General features: G+C 40.8%; 1 protein-coding gene across 1 annotated transcript in view; it reads right to left on the minus strand.

Annotated features, from left to right (window-relative positions):
* Positions 1–12840, minus strand: part of COL4A3 (collagen type IV alpha 3 chain) — a 130077-nt gene that overhangs the window by 18007 nt on the left and 99230 nt on the right. The window contains exons 29-41 of the mRNA XM_055346155.1: positions 11843–11940; positions 11137–11287; positions 10690–10803; positions 9577–9744; positions 8270–8359; positions 7821–7955; positions 5244–5342; positions 4389–4478; positions 3915–4054; positions 3334–3460; positions 2002–2082; positions 1577–1675; positions 1115–1162 (exon numbers count right to left, since the gene is read on the minus strand). Of these exons, the coding sequence (XP_055202130.1) occupies positions 1115–1162; positions 1577–1675; positions 2002–2082; positions 3334–3460; positions 3915–4054; positions 4389–4478; positions 5244–5342; positions 7821–7955; positions 8270–8359; positions 9577–9744; positions 10690–10803; positions 11137–11287; positions 11843–11940 (1440 nt within the window). The remainder of the gene's footprint in view (positions 1–1114; positions 1163–1576; positions 1676–2001; positions 2083–3333; positions 3461–3914; positions 4055–4388; positions 4479–5243; positions 5343–7820; positions 7956–8269; positions 8360–9576; positions 9745–10689; positions 10804–11136; positions 11288–11842; positions 11941–12840) is intronic.

Here is a 12840-nt window from a genome sequence, read left to right on the forward strand (position 1 = left end):
TATATTTTAGTTATTCTAGAGGGAGGCACATAATCATTTACTTACATAATTAGGCTAGTTATTATCTTTTTAAGGCTTTTTTACTTAAGATGATCATTTTATGTCACATTTTATTTCCAAACAGATGCCAAAGTGTTCTCACCCAAATGGTTAAACTGTGAGCTTTGTCCAGGAAAATAGGACAAGCAGTTTCTTTTCGACCATAATTCTAAAACTGATCTGTGATCTGAGGGAGAAGCCTTTGTGCACGTGGGGGTAGGGTAGGTGGGGTCTGGGAGGTATGAGAACGTTGAACCCAACCAAAGAGACTATGATATAATCAAGAAATAAATGAAAAAGGACAGCTCTTGTAAACTTTGCACAGTTGAGCTGGTAGGTCAAGAGGGAGTTTCCGCCCTTCTGAGCTTCCTGCCCCAGTACCTGGCTACTCCTTGTTGCTTCTTGCAAGCATCAATATCCTGAGGTTTTCGTTCACATGAGCCCTTTTTACTAATAAAATACTCCTATACACAGGGCCCATATCTAAGAAGGGTCAATAGAAGGTGCAATCTAATATTTCTTCTGGCAGATTTCTCTACAACATGGAAAAAGATTGAAGAAGCTGCTTATCTTGTAAAACACTGGCATGAGAAATCCAGACTCACAGTCTGCCCAACTAAAAATTTGCATATGATTTGAATGACTTTTTTTTTTTTTACCATGTTTGGTGTTGAGAGAGTTACTGGTAGCCTTAAATAAAAAGTAGCATGAACCACAAGCTACAAAATGAAGGTAACATGGTGGGAAAGAACTCGTGTTATTACTACACACTATTGCTACCCCACCCCCCACTCAGAATAGCAGGGAGGGATGCTCCTGGAGAAGCCAGTAATTCCACCCCCGCCATTTTAGGAGGCGATACCTCTAAACCATGCCAACGACCACAACAAAGGAACACATAGCAAGTCTTTTGATCTTTAAAGACTTTTGATAGAAGGAAATTCCAAAATTGGATCACAGGTTCTAATTCATTCACTTCGTTATGATGGTAATACATTTGTTTGATGTATCAATCATTTCAATTAGTTTCTGTCCTCAAAGCTGTCACCAGGGTCGGGGAGGCAGCACTGCTCACCTGGAGGACCAGGGCTCCCTCCTGGGCCCGGATGTGCCCCCAGCAAACCTGAAAGAGATCATTTTGGTGCGTTAATATCTTATATGTGGTTAATCTCATTTATGCCAGGCAGCCCGGGTGGCTCAGCGGTTTAGCGCCACCTTCAGCCCGGGGTGTGATCCTGGAGGCCCGGGATCGAGTCCCATGTCGGGCTCCCTGCATGGAGCCTGCTTCTCCCCTGCCTGTGTCTCTACCTCTCTCTCTATGTCTCTCTCAAATAAATAAATAAAATGTTTAAATTTTTTTCATTTATGCCACTTGGTCAGCTTCACTTTGGCAACAGAAGGTAATTTAATTACCGCACATCCAGAGCACATCAGTTCTGTGGGAGAACAATCTCTGGAGCAGTGAAGGATTACAATGCCCCTAGCCATTCATGCAAAATAAAACTGGGGTGCTCCTGAGCTAATGAGCAAGTTGTACCTGTTTCTCCCTTTTCTCCTGGGGGACCAGGGATTCCATCACGGCCCTGGTTGCCTCTCATGCCCATAGGTCCAGGAGATCCTAGGAATCCCGGAGGTCCTAAGAAAAGAAATGCTACATGTAAAATTCTGTGAAAGGTGCTCCTTTTTTAGAACTGTAGTTATGTGATGCTCAATTCACAGTGAAAACCACGTACAGATTAACACTATCACGAGGATTATCACTTGAGAATGTGTGGGTTGGCAGATCTTTGAGGTAGGTAGGCAGGTGTAAACACCTAACTTCACAGGTTTTGCATTTTTGTCTGGCTACCTGGGAGCTACCTTCCAAGGAGCAGCAGATAGGTAGGTACACAGAGATTCCAACCCCGGGAGAAAATGTGCCTCCCTCATGATGGGGAAATAGACAGAGTACAAAAATGGAACCTGGAGGTCCTTTGACTCCTGGGGACCCAGGGAAGCCTTTGATGCCTTTTAACCCCAAATCTCCATCAGGGCCTGGCTTTCCTATAAAAGAAGAGAGAAGAGAAGGAAAGAACAGCAGGAGATGGGATGGTTACATCGATGGCTGAAGCAGTCAGTTCCTGAAGTTACCTGTGCTCACCCTGGCCCTCAGGCCTTTGTCCTGACTGCTGTTTCCCCAGAGAAACGCAGCAGAGATGTGTCACATCACCTTCAAAGGTATGTGTGCACCAACCACACGGACCACTCAGTATCTGATGTTATTTCTTTAATTGGGAGTTAACAGCAAATCCCCTGAATCCTTCGGTACTTGAAAAGATCTTTTAAATAGTAACTTCAAGTAAGCTGCAACCCGGTAGCCTGGCAGTTGTTTTTAATAAAACAAAACAGAAACTTAAACTCAAATGATAACTAAGAAAGTAAGCCAACACTCGACCTGGAAACATGCCAGAAAAAAAAGAAACTGCAACACTCTTATGGATTGAATTGTGTTGCCCTCAAATTCATAGGTTGAAGTCCTAACCCCACTGCCTCAGAATATCACTGTATTTGGAGATAGGGTCTTTAAAAAAGCAATTACGTTAGAATGAGGTCATTGGGGTGGGCCCTGATCCCATATGACTGGTGTCCTTACAAGGAGAATTGATGAGGACACAGACACAGAGAAGGAAGATCATGTGAAGACACAGCAAGAAGATACCCAACTACAAGCCCAGGAGAGAGGCCTCGGAAGAGACCAACCCTGCTGACACCCTGATCTCAGACTCCCAGCCTCCAGAACCGTGAACATAAATTTCTGTTTTTTAAGCCACCCAGTCTGTGTGTTGTTATGGAAGCCCTAGAAAACTAATACAAGCATCATGAGAGTGGACAATAGAACAACAGTTTGTGTTTTTAGGTTGAATTCTTTGAAGCAGCATTTAAGCTTTGTTCAGAGGATCAGGGTTTTTTTGGTTGTTGTTTTTGTTTGTTTAAGTAGGCTCCAAGCCCAACATGGGGCTTGAATCACCACCCTGCAATCAAGAGTCAGATGCTCTACTAATTGAGCCAGTCAAGCACATCTTCCACAGGATCAGGATTTTTAGATGTCGGTCCACCAAACTGGCTGATCAGTAAAATTAGGCTCCCCCTGATTATTGTTCCTTAGTATCTAAGGATTTGAAAACCAATGTTGAATAAAAGCAATTGTTGTACAAAAACGTAAATAGTTTCCTGTTTATGGAGCTGATTCTAGGAGGTAAGGGCTATGCTAAGTGTCATGCTTCTGGCTTTCAGAGTTATAAAGCCAATGCTCACCTGGGTGGCCAGGACTTCCGGGATGTCCAGGGGCTCCCTCAGTTCCAGCAGGCCCCGGATGGCCAGGGGTGCCAGGTAGCCCTCTTTCTCCTTTCCTTCCCATGGCACCTGGTAATCCTGGATCTCCCTTAAAGTCAGTCAAACACCTTTAAAATCCTCATATAAGCAGGATATGTGATCAGAACTGACTATGAACTCTGCTTGCTTGCATCTAGTTAGTTACTTCGTTAGCAATGCATCTTAAATGTCTGCTATGTGCCAGCACCGCGACAGGTGCCAGGAACAGGATGGCTATGGTATTTGTGGGAACCAGTGCAAAATGCAAAGCCAGCATACTTAAATTGCAGGGAGAGTAATGACCAACTCCTCAGGGATTGAAACCTGAGGGATAAACTCATAAACTGATAGCTAGCTGTACGAGAGGCGTTCTGAGTCGTGGAAAGAGGATAAAAGACCCAAATAATTGCCTGAAAACGCAGCAGTATTTTCAATGTTCTTTGCCCACACTGAATCCAGACACTTGCTGATACTTAGAGACTCACCCCACCACCGAAGTGTAACTACTTTAGTGGCCAGTATACCTTTAGTCCCGGTGGTCCTGGCCTTGTACCTGCTGAATAACCTGGCTCTCCCTTGTCTCCTTGGAGACCGTGAACACCTGGGAGGCCTGGTCTTCCAGTGACACCTGGTAGTCCCAAAGGTCCCCTGTGTCCTTTAGGACCTGAAAGTAGGGAAAGAGGTCAGGTAAAATAGGTAAACACAGGGATCTTGAAACATTCTACTCCTAACTTTTGCACAAATAACCCTTCTCTCAAGAAGTTGGCTTTTCAGAATCACTAAGGCATCAGGGAGTTATAATGGATGATTTTTACACAATATGAATATTTGTTTTGTTCTCACTTGTGTTCTAATCGCAAACAGTACATTTCATCGCAAAGTAATCTAGTTTTATACCAACTTTATTAAGTGGGAAACCAAAATAACAAACAATACAGAAGACTTAGAATTGGGAGGCAGCATGAGCTTTAGGCTCATAAAAGGATCTTAGACCTTACCTGGCATCCCCATGTTCCCCATGTTTCCTGGACTTCCACGTGGTCCTGCTTCTCCAGGATTCCCAATGCTGCCTGGATCTCCTCGGGGGCCTTGGGAACAAATAAGTAGAGGCACATGCCCTGCACAGTCCCTGGACATAGTAGATGTTCAATAAATATTTGTTGCTTGCATGAATGAATGAGTTCTGAGCAGCCAGACCAGCTGGTTTAAGTGCTTATGTAGCTGCCTTTTTGCCGTCAGACGAGGAGGGGACTGAGGACCCAGAAGATGTAAAATCAGAGAAAGTTAGATTCTTGTCAACAGTCCTGGATTTCAAACATCAAAATCATCCTAGGTGCACTGCCCACAGAAGAGAAGGGGCTCTTGCCACCACATGGCAACAGAGTTCCAAATGCAATCCTGAAATGCTATTGCCATGTAACATATTTTGTCATTGATGGGGTCATAGAGAATATGGGGCTACTTTAATTCAGTTTAAAGATCTTTGCAAAATCAACAGCTTGCTTTAAAAAAGGAAGAGGCAAATCTGAAAACCTCTAAATCATTATCTGATTTCCTTCTATGATATGTGATCTTGCGATACACTACAGTATGTATATTTTATAATATATGCCAGCAATGCCAAAATAAACTTTGTAGTACAAAGACGGAGGTTTGTGCAAGCTAATATTTTTTCGTTAGTACAGGCTGACTATAAGCAGCTTCGTTTTGATTTAATTTCGAAGCAAATACCTGTTGGAGCACTATGGGAGCAAAATTCATATTCAACCCCATAGGTCATGAAACACATTTTTGTTGTATTTAGATCTGGGAACACTTAAAGCCTGGTATTTCTATAAGAGAATCAACTCTACCTGGTGGGCCTGGTGGTCCAGGTGGCCCTTCGAATCCTTTCAAACCTGGTAACCCTGGAATGCCTCTGTTTCCTTTCTCACCCGGCTTTCCTGCAAACCCTAAAGTTAAAAACCATGTATTAGAAACACAGGTTAGAATTTTTTAAAAGATTTATTTATTTATTCATGAGAGACACACAGAGAGAGAGAGAGAGAGAGAGAGAGAGGCAGAGACACAGGCAGAGGGAGAAGCAGGCTCCTCGCAGGGAGCCCATTGTGGGACTCGATCCTGGATCCTGGATCCCAGGATCATGCCCTGGGCCGAAGGCAGATGCTCAACTGCTGAGCCACCCAGGCATCCCCACTGGTTAGAATTTTGATCTGAATCTTCTACATCCTGATTATACTTGATGAAATATTACTGTAATACAGCGTAGCATTTATTAAGAGTGTGGCAAATGTAGGCTTTTTTCAAAATGAGGATTAAGTGAGATAATACATGTCAAGCATTAGCACAGTGCTTGGTACAAGTTAGTTCCTAACTAACACTAATGATTATAATATTTATACTTTAAACATACATTTTAAGAATTAGTGGCCTAAATATAGTTTCTTGTAAAACTTTTTTTTCTTTTGGTAACAACAGAGGACCATTTGCTACGCTATTCTGATCCAGACTGCCCGTTCTCAAGTCCATTTATTACAATTATCATTTCTTAAGTAATTAGACCATGAAAAACATCATTTTCTTTTATTTATCTTATTGAATCTGCAGCCAATGTCAGTCTGTCCTTGAGCCTTTCCAAACTGGGTGTAAAGATGACAAAACTGGACTCTGTGAACTCAACGGACTAATCTAGAGTCATCATCAATCGGTGGTAATGCCAGGATGTGAATCTAGCTCTGCGGGCTGGAAAGCTCATAAACTTCCCAAAACACCATCCTACTTTCCATAAAACATGATTTTGATCACAGTAGTCTCTGGCTTAAAAATATTCCTTGAATCTGTAATATCTACAAGGCAAATTGCAAACTCCCTCCACTGGCATTTGAAGCAAGCATTTACCAATCTGTCTATGGCCTGGCTTTGTGCCTTTTCTCAAACAGATTCCTTTCTTTGGGTTGTGCTCCTGCTTACATCCTTATTCATTAACCTAAGGACCGGGTATCTAATGAATAGACAGGCCTTGTGCTGAGTACGGGAAACATAAATTATGTTCCCTTTCTCCAAGTTTTTAGTGTTTAATTGGAGAATCAGCCAAGTAAATAAACAATTACCACTCAGTGTGATAAGTTCTGTAATAGAGTTGGGCACAATATGCTACAGGGAAGAATTCTGCAAGAAGGGACTGTGTGTGTATGTCTTAAAGACTGAAAAGGAGCTATCTGGGTGGAAAAAGCATGAACAGGACCAGATGCCCAGACAAGAAAATAGCATGCACAAAGGAATGGTGAGGAGCAGGTGGTTAGATCATTTTCTTTTGTAACATTTGTTTTTCCTACTTATGTCATTTATCACAATCTAAAAAAAAAAAAAAAAACAACCCACAAAACGATGATATTTAGCACATTCATTTGCTTTGGGTTTGTAAGAGTTGCCACGACAAATCTGGTTTGGTGGTGTAGGGCTGGAGGGCTAAAACTGGTTTTTATATTTTTAATTTTTTAAAAGATTTTATTTATTTATTCATGAGAGACACAGAGAGAGGCAGAGGTATATGCAGAGGGAGAAGCCAACTCTCCATGGGGAGCCCAATGAGGGACTGGATTCCAGGACTCTAGGATCATGCCCTGAGCCGAAGACAGATGCTCAACCGCTAAGCCACACAGGCATCCCGGTTTTCATATTTTTTAAAGGTTGCAAATAGGCAAACACTGAAAAAGAATATGCAATAGGGACCATATGCAGTCCAAAAAAACCCAGATACTTACTTCCTGGCCCAATACATAAAATGTCTGCAGATCCATTAATGTCTCTTCCCCCACTGAACTGTATGTTTCCCCATGACCAGAGTATTACAAGTACTTGGTTCACTTCTATGTCTTCAGCACATAATAGAATACCACTTGATAGGTACTAACAAGTATAATTGTTGAATGAATATCTGTCACGTAGCTGGTGAGACAGGCAAAGGGCAAGTGATAAAGAAACTTTGTATGCCAGTCTAAGTTTACTTTTACTATATTTGGCAAAAAGGTGGTTTTGAGGCTTATAATTTAAAATGGACTAGTGACAATTTATTTTATTTTATTCAGGTAATGAATAAATTCAGGTATTTATTCAGGTAAGCTGATGCTTACCTGACTGAGACACCCAGGTGCCCCAACTAGTGGCAATTTAAATACAGCAGACCCAAATGCAGAATTAATCTAGAAATAAAAAGTCATGCATTAAGGAGGCAACATATTATTGTTCAAGGCATAGAAAACCCAGTTCTAATCCAGGCTTGGGCTACCAACTGGCTTTGTGATCATGAACAGGGCATTAAACACCAACTCTCAGTGTCCTCCTTTGTCAACTACAGGGATTTTCTTTGAAAATTCTTAGTCTCAGAACCAGCTCTGACGTTCTGATTCCAAACAAAAGAAAGGGCATACCTTTGAGGCCTGGTTCTCCTTTGTCCCCCACTGAGCTGGTTATTCGACAAGGCCCCATAGGTCCTTTCTCTCCTTCTTCCCCCTTGGCTCCTGGGGGCCCTTTCTCACCCTTTGCACCTGGAATTCCAAAGCTACCTAAAAATAGAAGTAGCAACATCAGTTACTTAATTCTTGAAGTAGTTCATAAGGGTCCAAAAGCTAATGGTGATCCCATAAAATAAAATAAGACAGATATAACAGCCAGCCACATGAAGATAGTGGCATAAGATGGCAGGGAAAAATTTTATTTCCAATCAAATGGAAAAAGGAATACAGAATACAGAAAAATCAGATACACAGTTCTTTCAGGGAAATTACTTTTCCCTCAAGGGATAAAATATATTTATTCTGCTGCTAAATAAGTGAACATTGCTCATGCCTCCTGATCCTGGAAATAGTGCCCCACTTACCCCTCTGTCCTGGGGTGCCTGGGATCCCGGGAGGCCCAGGAGGGCCAGTGTTTCCTGGATAGCCCATCATCCCCATCATTCCTTTTTCACCTGTAGAAACAAGTTAACACAGAGTAGGTCAGGTTGTACAGAATGAGAGAAGTGAAATATTCCATAAAATAAAATAAGTTATACTTCTAAGGAGGGTTGAAGGAATGGCTTCTGTAAGTACAAAAATAACCATATTTGTCTGGGAGATAGGTTAGTTCCCAGTCTTTATTATCCTATGTATGTGGAGGTCACTGATAGCAAGTCACACTTGCAGATGGAAGCAGAACATGTTGAGGTTCTGGAGCATTCCCTCCTCCCAATCCTTGACCAATGGCTTTCTTTTATAGTCCTTTATTTTATTTTCCTCAAGCAGTCAATCACTGAACTTGGCTTTTAAATGCATTTGTTATTGTCTCCCCCACTATCAGAGGTAGTCTTGCCTGCTGTTGTGTCTCTAGGGACTAGAACAGTGCTGACATGTGGAAGAAGTTTAATTATGAGAATTATTTGCAGATTAAGTTGTTCTTCTCTGGAGGAGAGAGATCAGTGAATTCCTTATGCCATGAGGAGATTAGAATATTGTTCCCAAACATCTCAACTATAAAAATAGTGATAGAAGTAAAAAGAATGATAAGGGAATATTATGAACAACTATAGGCCAGAAAAATCAGATGACTTAGACAAAATGCACAGATTCCTAGAGTGGCACAGATTATCAAAACTGACTCAAGGAGAAAGAAAATCTGAGTAGTCCTATAACACAAAATTGAATTAATGAGGTAAAGACTTCCCACAAGGAAAAGCCCAGACTCAGATGACTTCACTGGTGAATTCAACCAAATGCTTAAAGAATATCAATTCTTCACTAACTCTTCTAGAAAATACAAAAGAAAGAAATATTTTCTATTTTGTTCTATAAAGCCAGCATTACCTTGATTCCAAAACCAGACAAAGATATCACAAGAAAAGGACAGACTAGTATCCTTTACAAATGTAGATGCAAAAATTCTCAAGAAAATATCCTTTAGTACTAACATAGAGAAAGAATTGCACAGCCAAAGTTGCCATACCTGGGTAATTGTGAAATGTGATCATCCCACCACCACCACTGCCCTGCTCCCTGACTCCTGGCAAATAATTCAGTAGGAAACACTTATACTAACTGAAAGAGGAATGTAGAGTCAAAATTCTAGGCCTAATTTCAATTTATAGAGTCACCTTAAAAGAAAATGTGGAAGAAAATGGAAGAAGAAAAATTAAAGCACAAAAAACGATACCTGGTGGTCCTAAAAATCCCGGATTTCCTGGATATCCTTTTTGGCCAGGTGGTCCTATCTCACCTCGATGACCTGGCATTCCTGGTGGTCCAGGTTCTCCAGGAAAGCCTGATCTATCCAAGCCTGGAATACCTGGGTCTCCTTTTGGCCCTGTTTCACCTCTTCTGCCTATATATGAATAAATGAACAAGTGAATGAATGAACACATAACTGCCTTCCCCATCAACTCCAGAAATATATTTTTTATGGTTATAGATATTTAGTTGTGTGATTATGGGCAAACCACACACTTATCTGATTGATGGACTGATTTATTTACGTGCCCTTCTGTACAATTTCTAAGACTCCTTCTGACTTTAATATTCTATTTCAGTGATTCATGTGGTAATGAAAGCATAGAATTTATATCTATTTTCTAGTCCTGCAGACACATCCTGGGACTTTATGACTGTAGCTCAGTCTTTAACCTGCAGAATATGTATATAACCACTCAGGTGGGGAGGCAAGCCATCAGATACTTCTGGAAACAATAATAGCACTACTACAACCATTAATGTCTTGGCCAGAAATTGGTTTGTGAACATAAAAGCAATGTGATACTCCATAGGCATTAGCTGAGTTCTAAAAAATTTTTCTCAGTTCACAGATCTGACTGAGAAGATCCAAGAAAATAGAGTAAATTTTACATAATCTGGACCACCTAGCCTGCATAATTTAGATTTATTTCACACCCTTACTTTATGTTGCTTGGGAAGCAATTAACTACATATCTATTTACCACTTCGTATACTTATGGAGGTAAAGATAAAACTTTTTCTGAGAGTATATAAATATATATGTAAATATAAGTTTATATGTATCTTCAGGGTTCATATGGTCTTGCATAAAAGACACCAAACCAATTTTACTATATTAATTTCAGGTCTCTTACTCTATGGGTGGTACTCACTGCAACAAATCCATGGCTAGGTTTAGATTGCTAAAATAACATTTCCTATTGAACAGTGGTCAGGACTTGTTGTTGGACAGTTCTCATGTTAAGCAGCAAAGCACAGAGCAGGAGTCTCATGTCACCTGCCCACTTAATGGCTGGTTTCAAGGCCCTCCTCTTACCTGGTTGCCCTTCCAATCCATTTAATCCTGGAAGCCCGTGGGCTCCTCTGGGACCCTCTGTGCAACTTCCTGGGGGTCCTTTTTCTCCAGGTGGTCCAGGCTTCCCTGGATCCCCTGTAAAATAGAGTCCAGTAATATATTCAGGTACCAAAACCCAAGGTCATCATAAAGCTGTCACAATCATTCTCCTGTAATTCCCCCAGATTGAATCTATATTTAATACCACTGATATGCCTTTTATAAAGGGCACTCATAAGGACAGAAGGAAGGAAGGAGAAAGGAAAGAGAAAACAAAGGTAGGGCAGCAATGGAAAAATAATTAGGCTCTTCATATTCTATTTGTTAAACTAGAAGTCTGAGAAGAATTCTTCTTCCTAGAGCACCTTCAACTTGCTGCATTTTAGCAGAGCTCACCGTGGAGAAAAGTAATCACACTTGCTATTGTACCTGGTGGTCCATCAAGCCCTCCAGTTCCTGGAATTCCAGGGAGACCTGGAAGTCCAGGGAGTCCAATTTCTCCATTTTCCCCAGAATTGCCTCTTTCTCCTGGAAAACCTGGTATTCCTGGTTCTCCAGGTATGGCTAGTCCTGGTTCTCCCTGTTGCACAGAAATCATGTTAGTTGCACTATATAACACTTCCAAATATTTTTTGGCTATTAACTGGCCTTTAGGGCTATTAAGTAGAAAATAATCCCTTTTGCGCAGTTACCACCATTATACCATCCTTTCCTTTTTCAACTCTAGTTGCTGAGTTTCCTATAAAATTATCCTTGACTAGTCTTGAGGCTATATAAATTCCACTTTTTAAGAAAACTGAAATTGTTCTCAACAGTCTAGATGTTTCTACTTTTGACAGCTTTTCTCATAGTTATCCACATGTTTTTAGAGCCCTTCCATTTTAAATACTCTGAATGTTTCTGAATATTAAGGAGGAAACAGGGAAGCAAACTTGTCTTCTAATACCTTCTCTTTTCCTTTCTAAAAGGTAGGGATGGTTCAGAGAAATGTTAAGAAGTATTTAATGTCTTTATCATCTACCAATATATAGATAATTTCTACACCCAGAGTCTCCTAACTGGCTTACTGGGATTGCCACCCTCCCTCCGCCCCCTGTATCCCCGCACATCCATCTAAGTTTTAATTCTTGAAGACCTTGGCTCCTGGGAGACCTGGTTCTCCAGGTGACCCAGGCTTCCCCATTTCTCCTGGACAACCCGGTGCTCCTTTTGCTCCTGGAAAACCTTGGTCTCCTACAGAGAAAACACAATTGCAGAAGTAGGCTTAGTAAAACATTTAGAGCAGTATCTCTGTTATTTTATCTAATGTTTTTATGAGACAAGTTGCTAGAGATGTTTATATGAAAGTCTGAATTATGAAAAAGCCAACTGCTACATTAGCAATTAAAAAAAATTCCATTCCAAATCAGATCCTCAATTTAAAAAAGGTCTTTCTCCATTTTATTGTTTAGCATGGCTACAATTTTGATGTGGCAATTCTTTAAACCACTGATCCTGGTTGACCATTTGGCTGACTTCCTCTTTTGGAGTATATTTTACATTACAGTGTACAGCCAAATAAATTTTTGAATGTGCATAAATCCATCCAACCATGACCCAGATGAGGATATAAAGCATGTCTGGTGCCCTAGGCCTAGGTAGCCTTTCTCAACATGGGTTGCTCAACAGAATTACTTCCTAATGCCATTGAACATAATGAATTAACTTCTTTCTTATATATTTGTAATAAGAGAATTGAGAGAGGAGTCACACATATCGTTTGTTCTGTTCCGTGGTTCACAAGAGGAAACCCTGGTGGAGCAAGGCTTCATTCAGAGAGTTCTTCTGTGCTAATTTGACAAATTTTTAATTCACCATTAGTTGATGGGATTATTAGGTTCAACCAGGAAATCTCAGTCTACATTTTTCAAGCATTTCTTAAGCTACTTCTGGTCCGCATAGTTTACAGTCTCTTTCCAGAAGGTGAATCCATAGGGTTACAAGCAAGGACGCAATTCTTAATAAGTCCAAGAAGGAGTAGGCAAAAATACGGGCCAGGCTGCATTACTTCAGAGATCTTTGGGAAGACATCTGAGAAATTGGAGTCTAAGACATTCTTGAGATGATTACATTTTCCATTTCAAATATTCATAA

Source organism: Nyctereutes procyonoides, unplaced genomic scaffold (assembly GCF_905146905.1).
Source record: "Nyctereutes procyonoides isolate TBG_1078 unplaced genomic scaffold, NYPRO_anot_genome, whole genome shotgun sequence".
Lineage (NCBI taxonomy): Eukaryota > Metazoa > Chordata > Mammalia > Carnivora > Canidae > Nyctereutes > Nyctereutes procyonoides.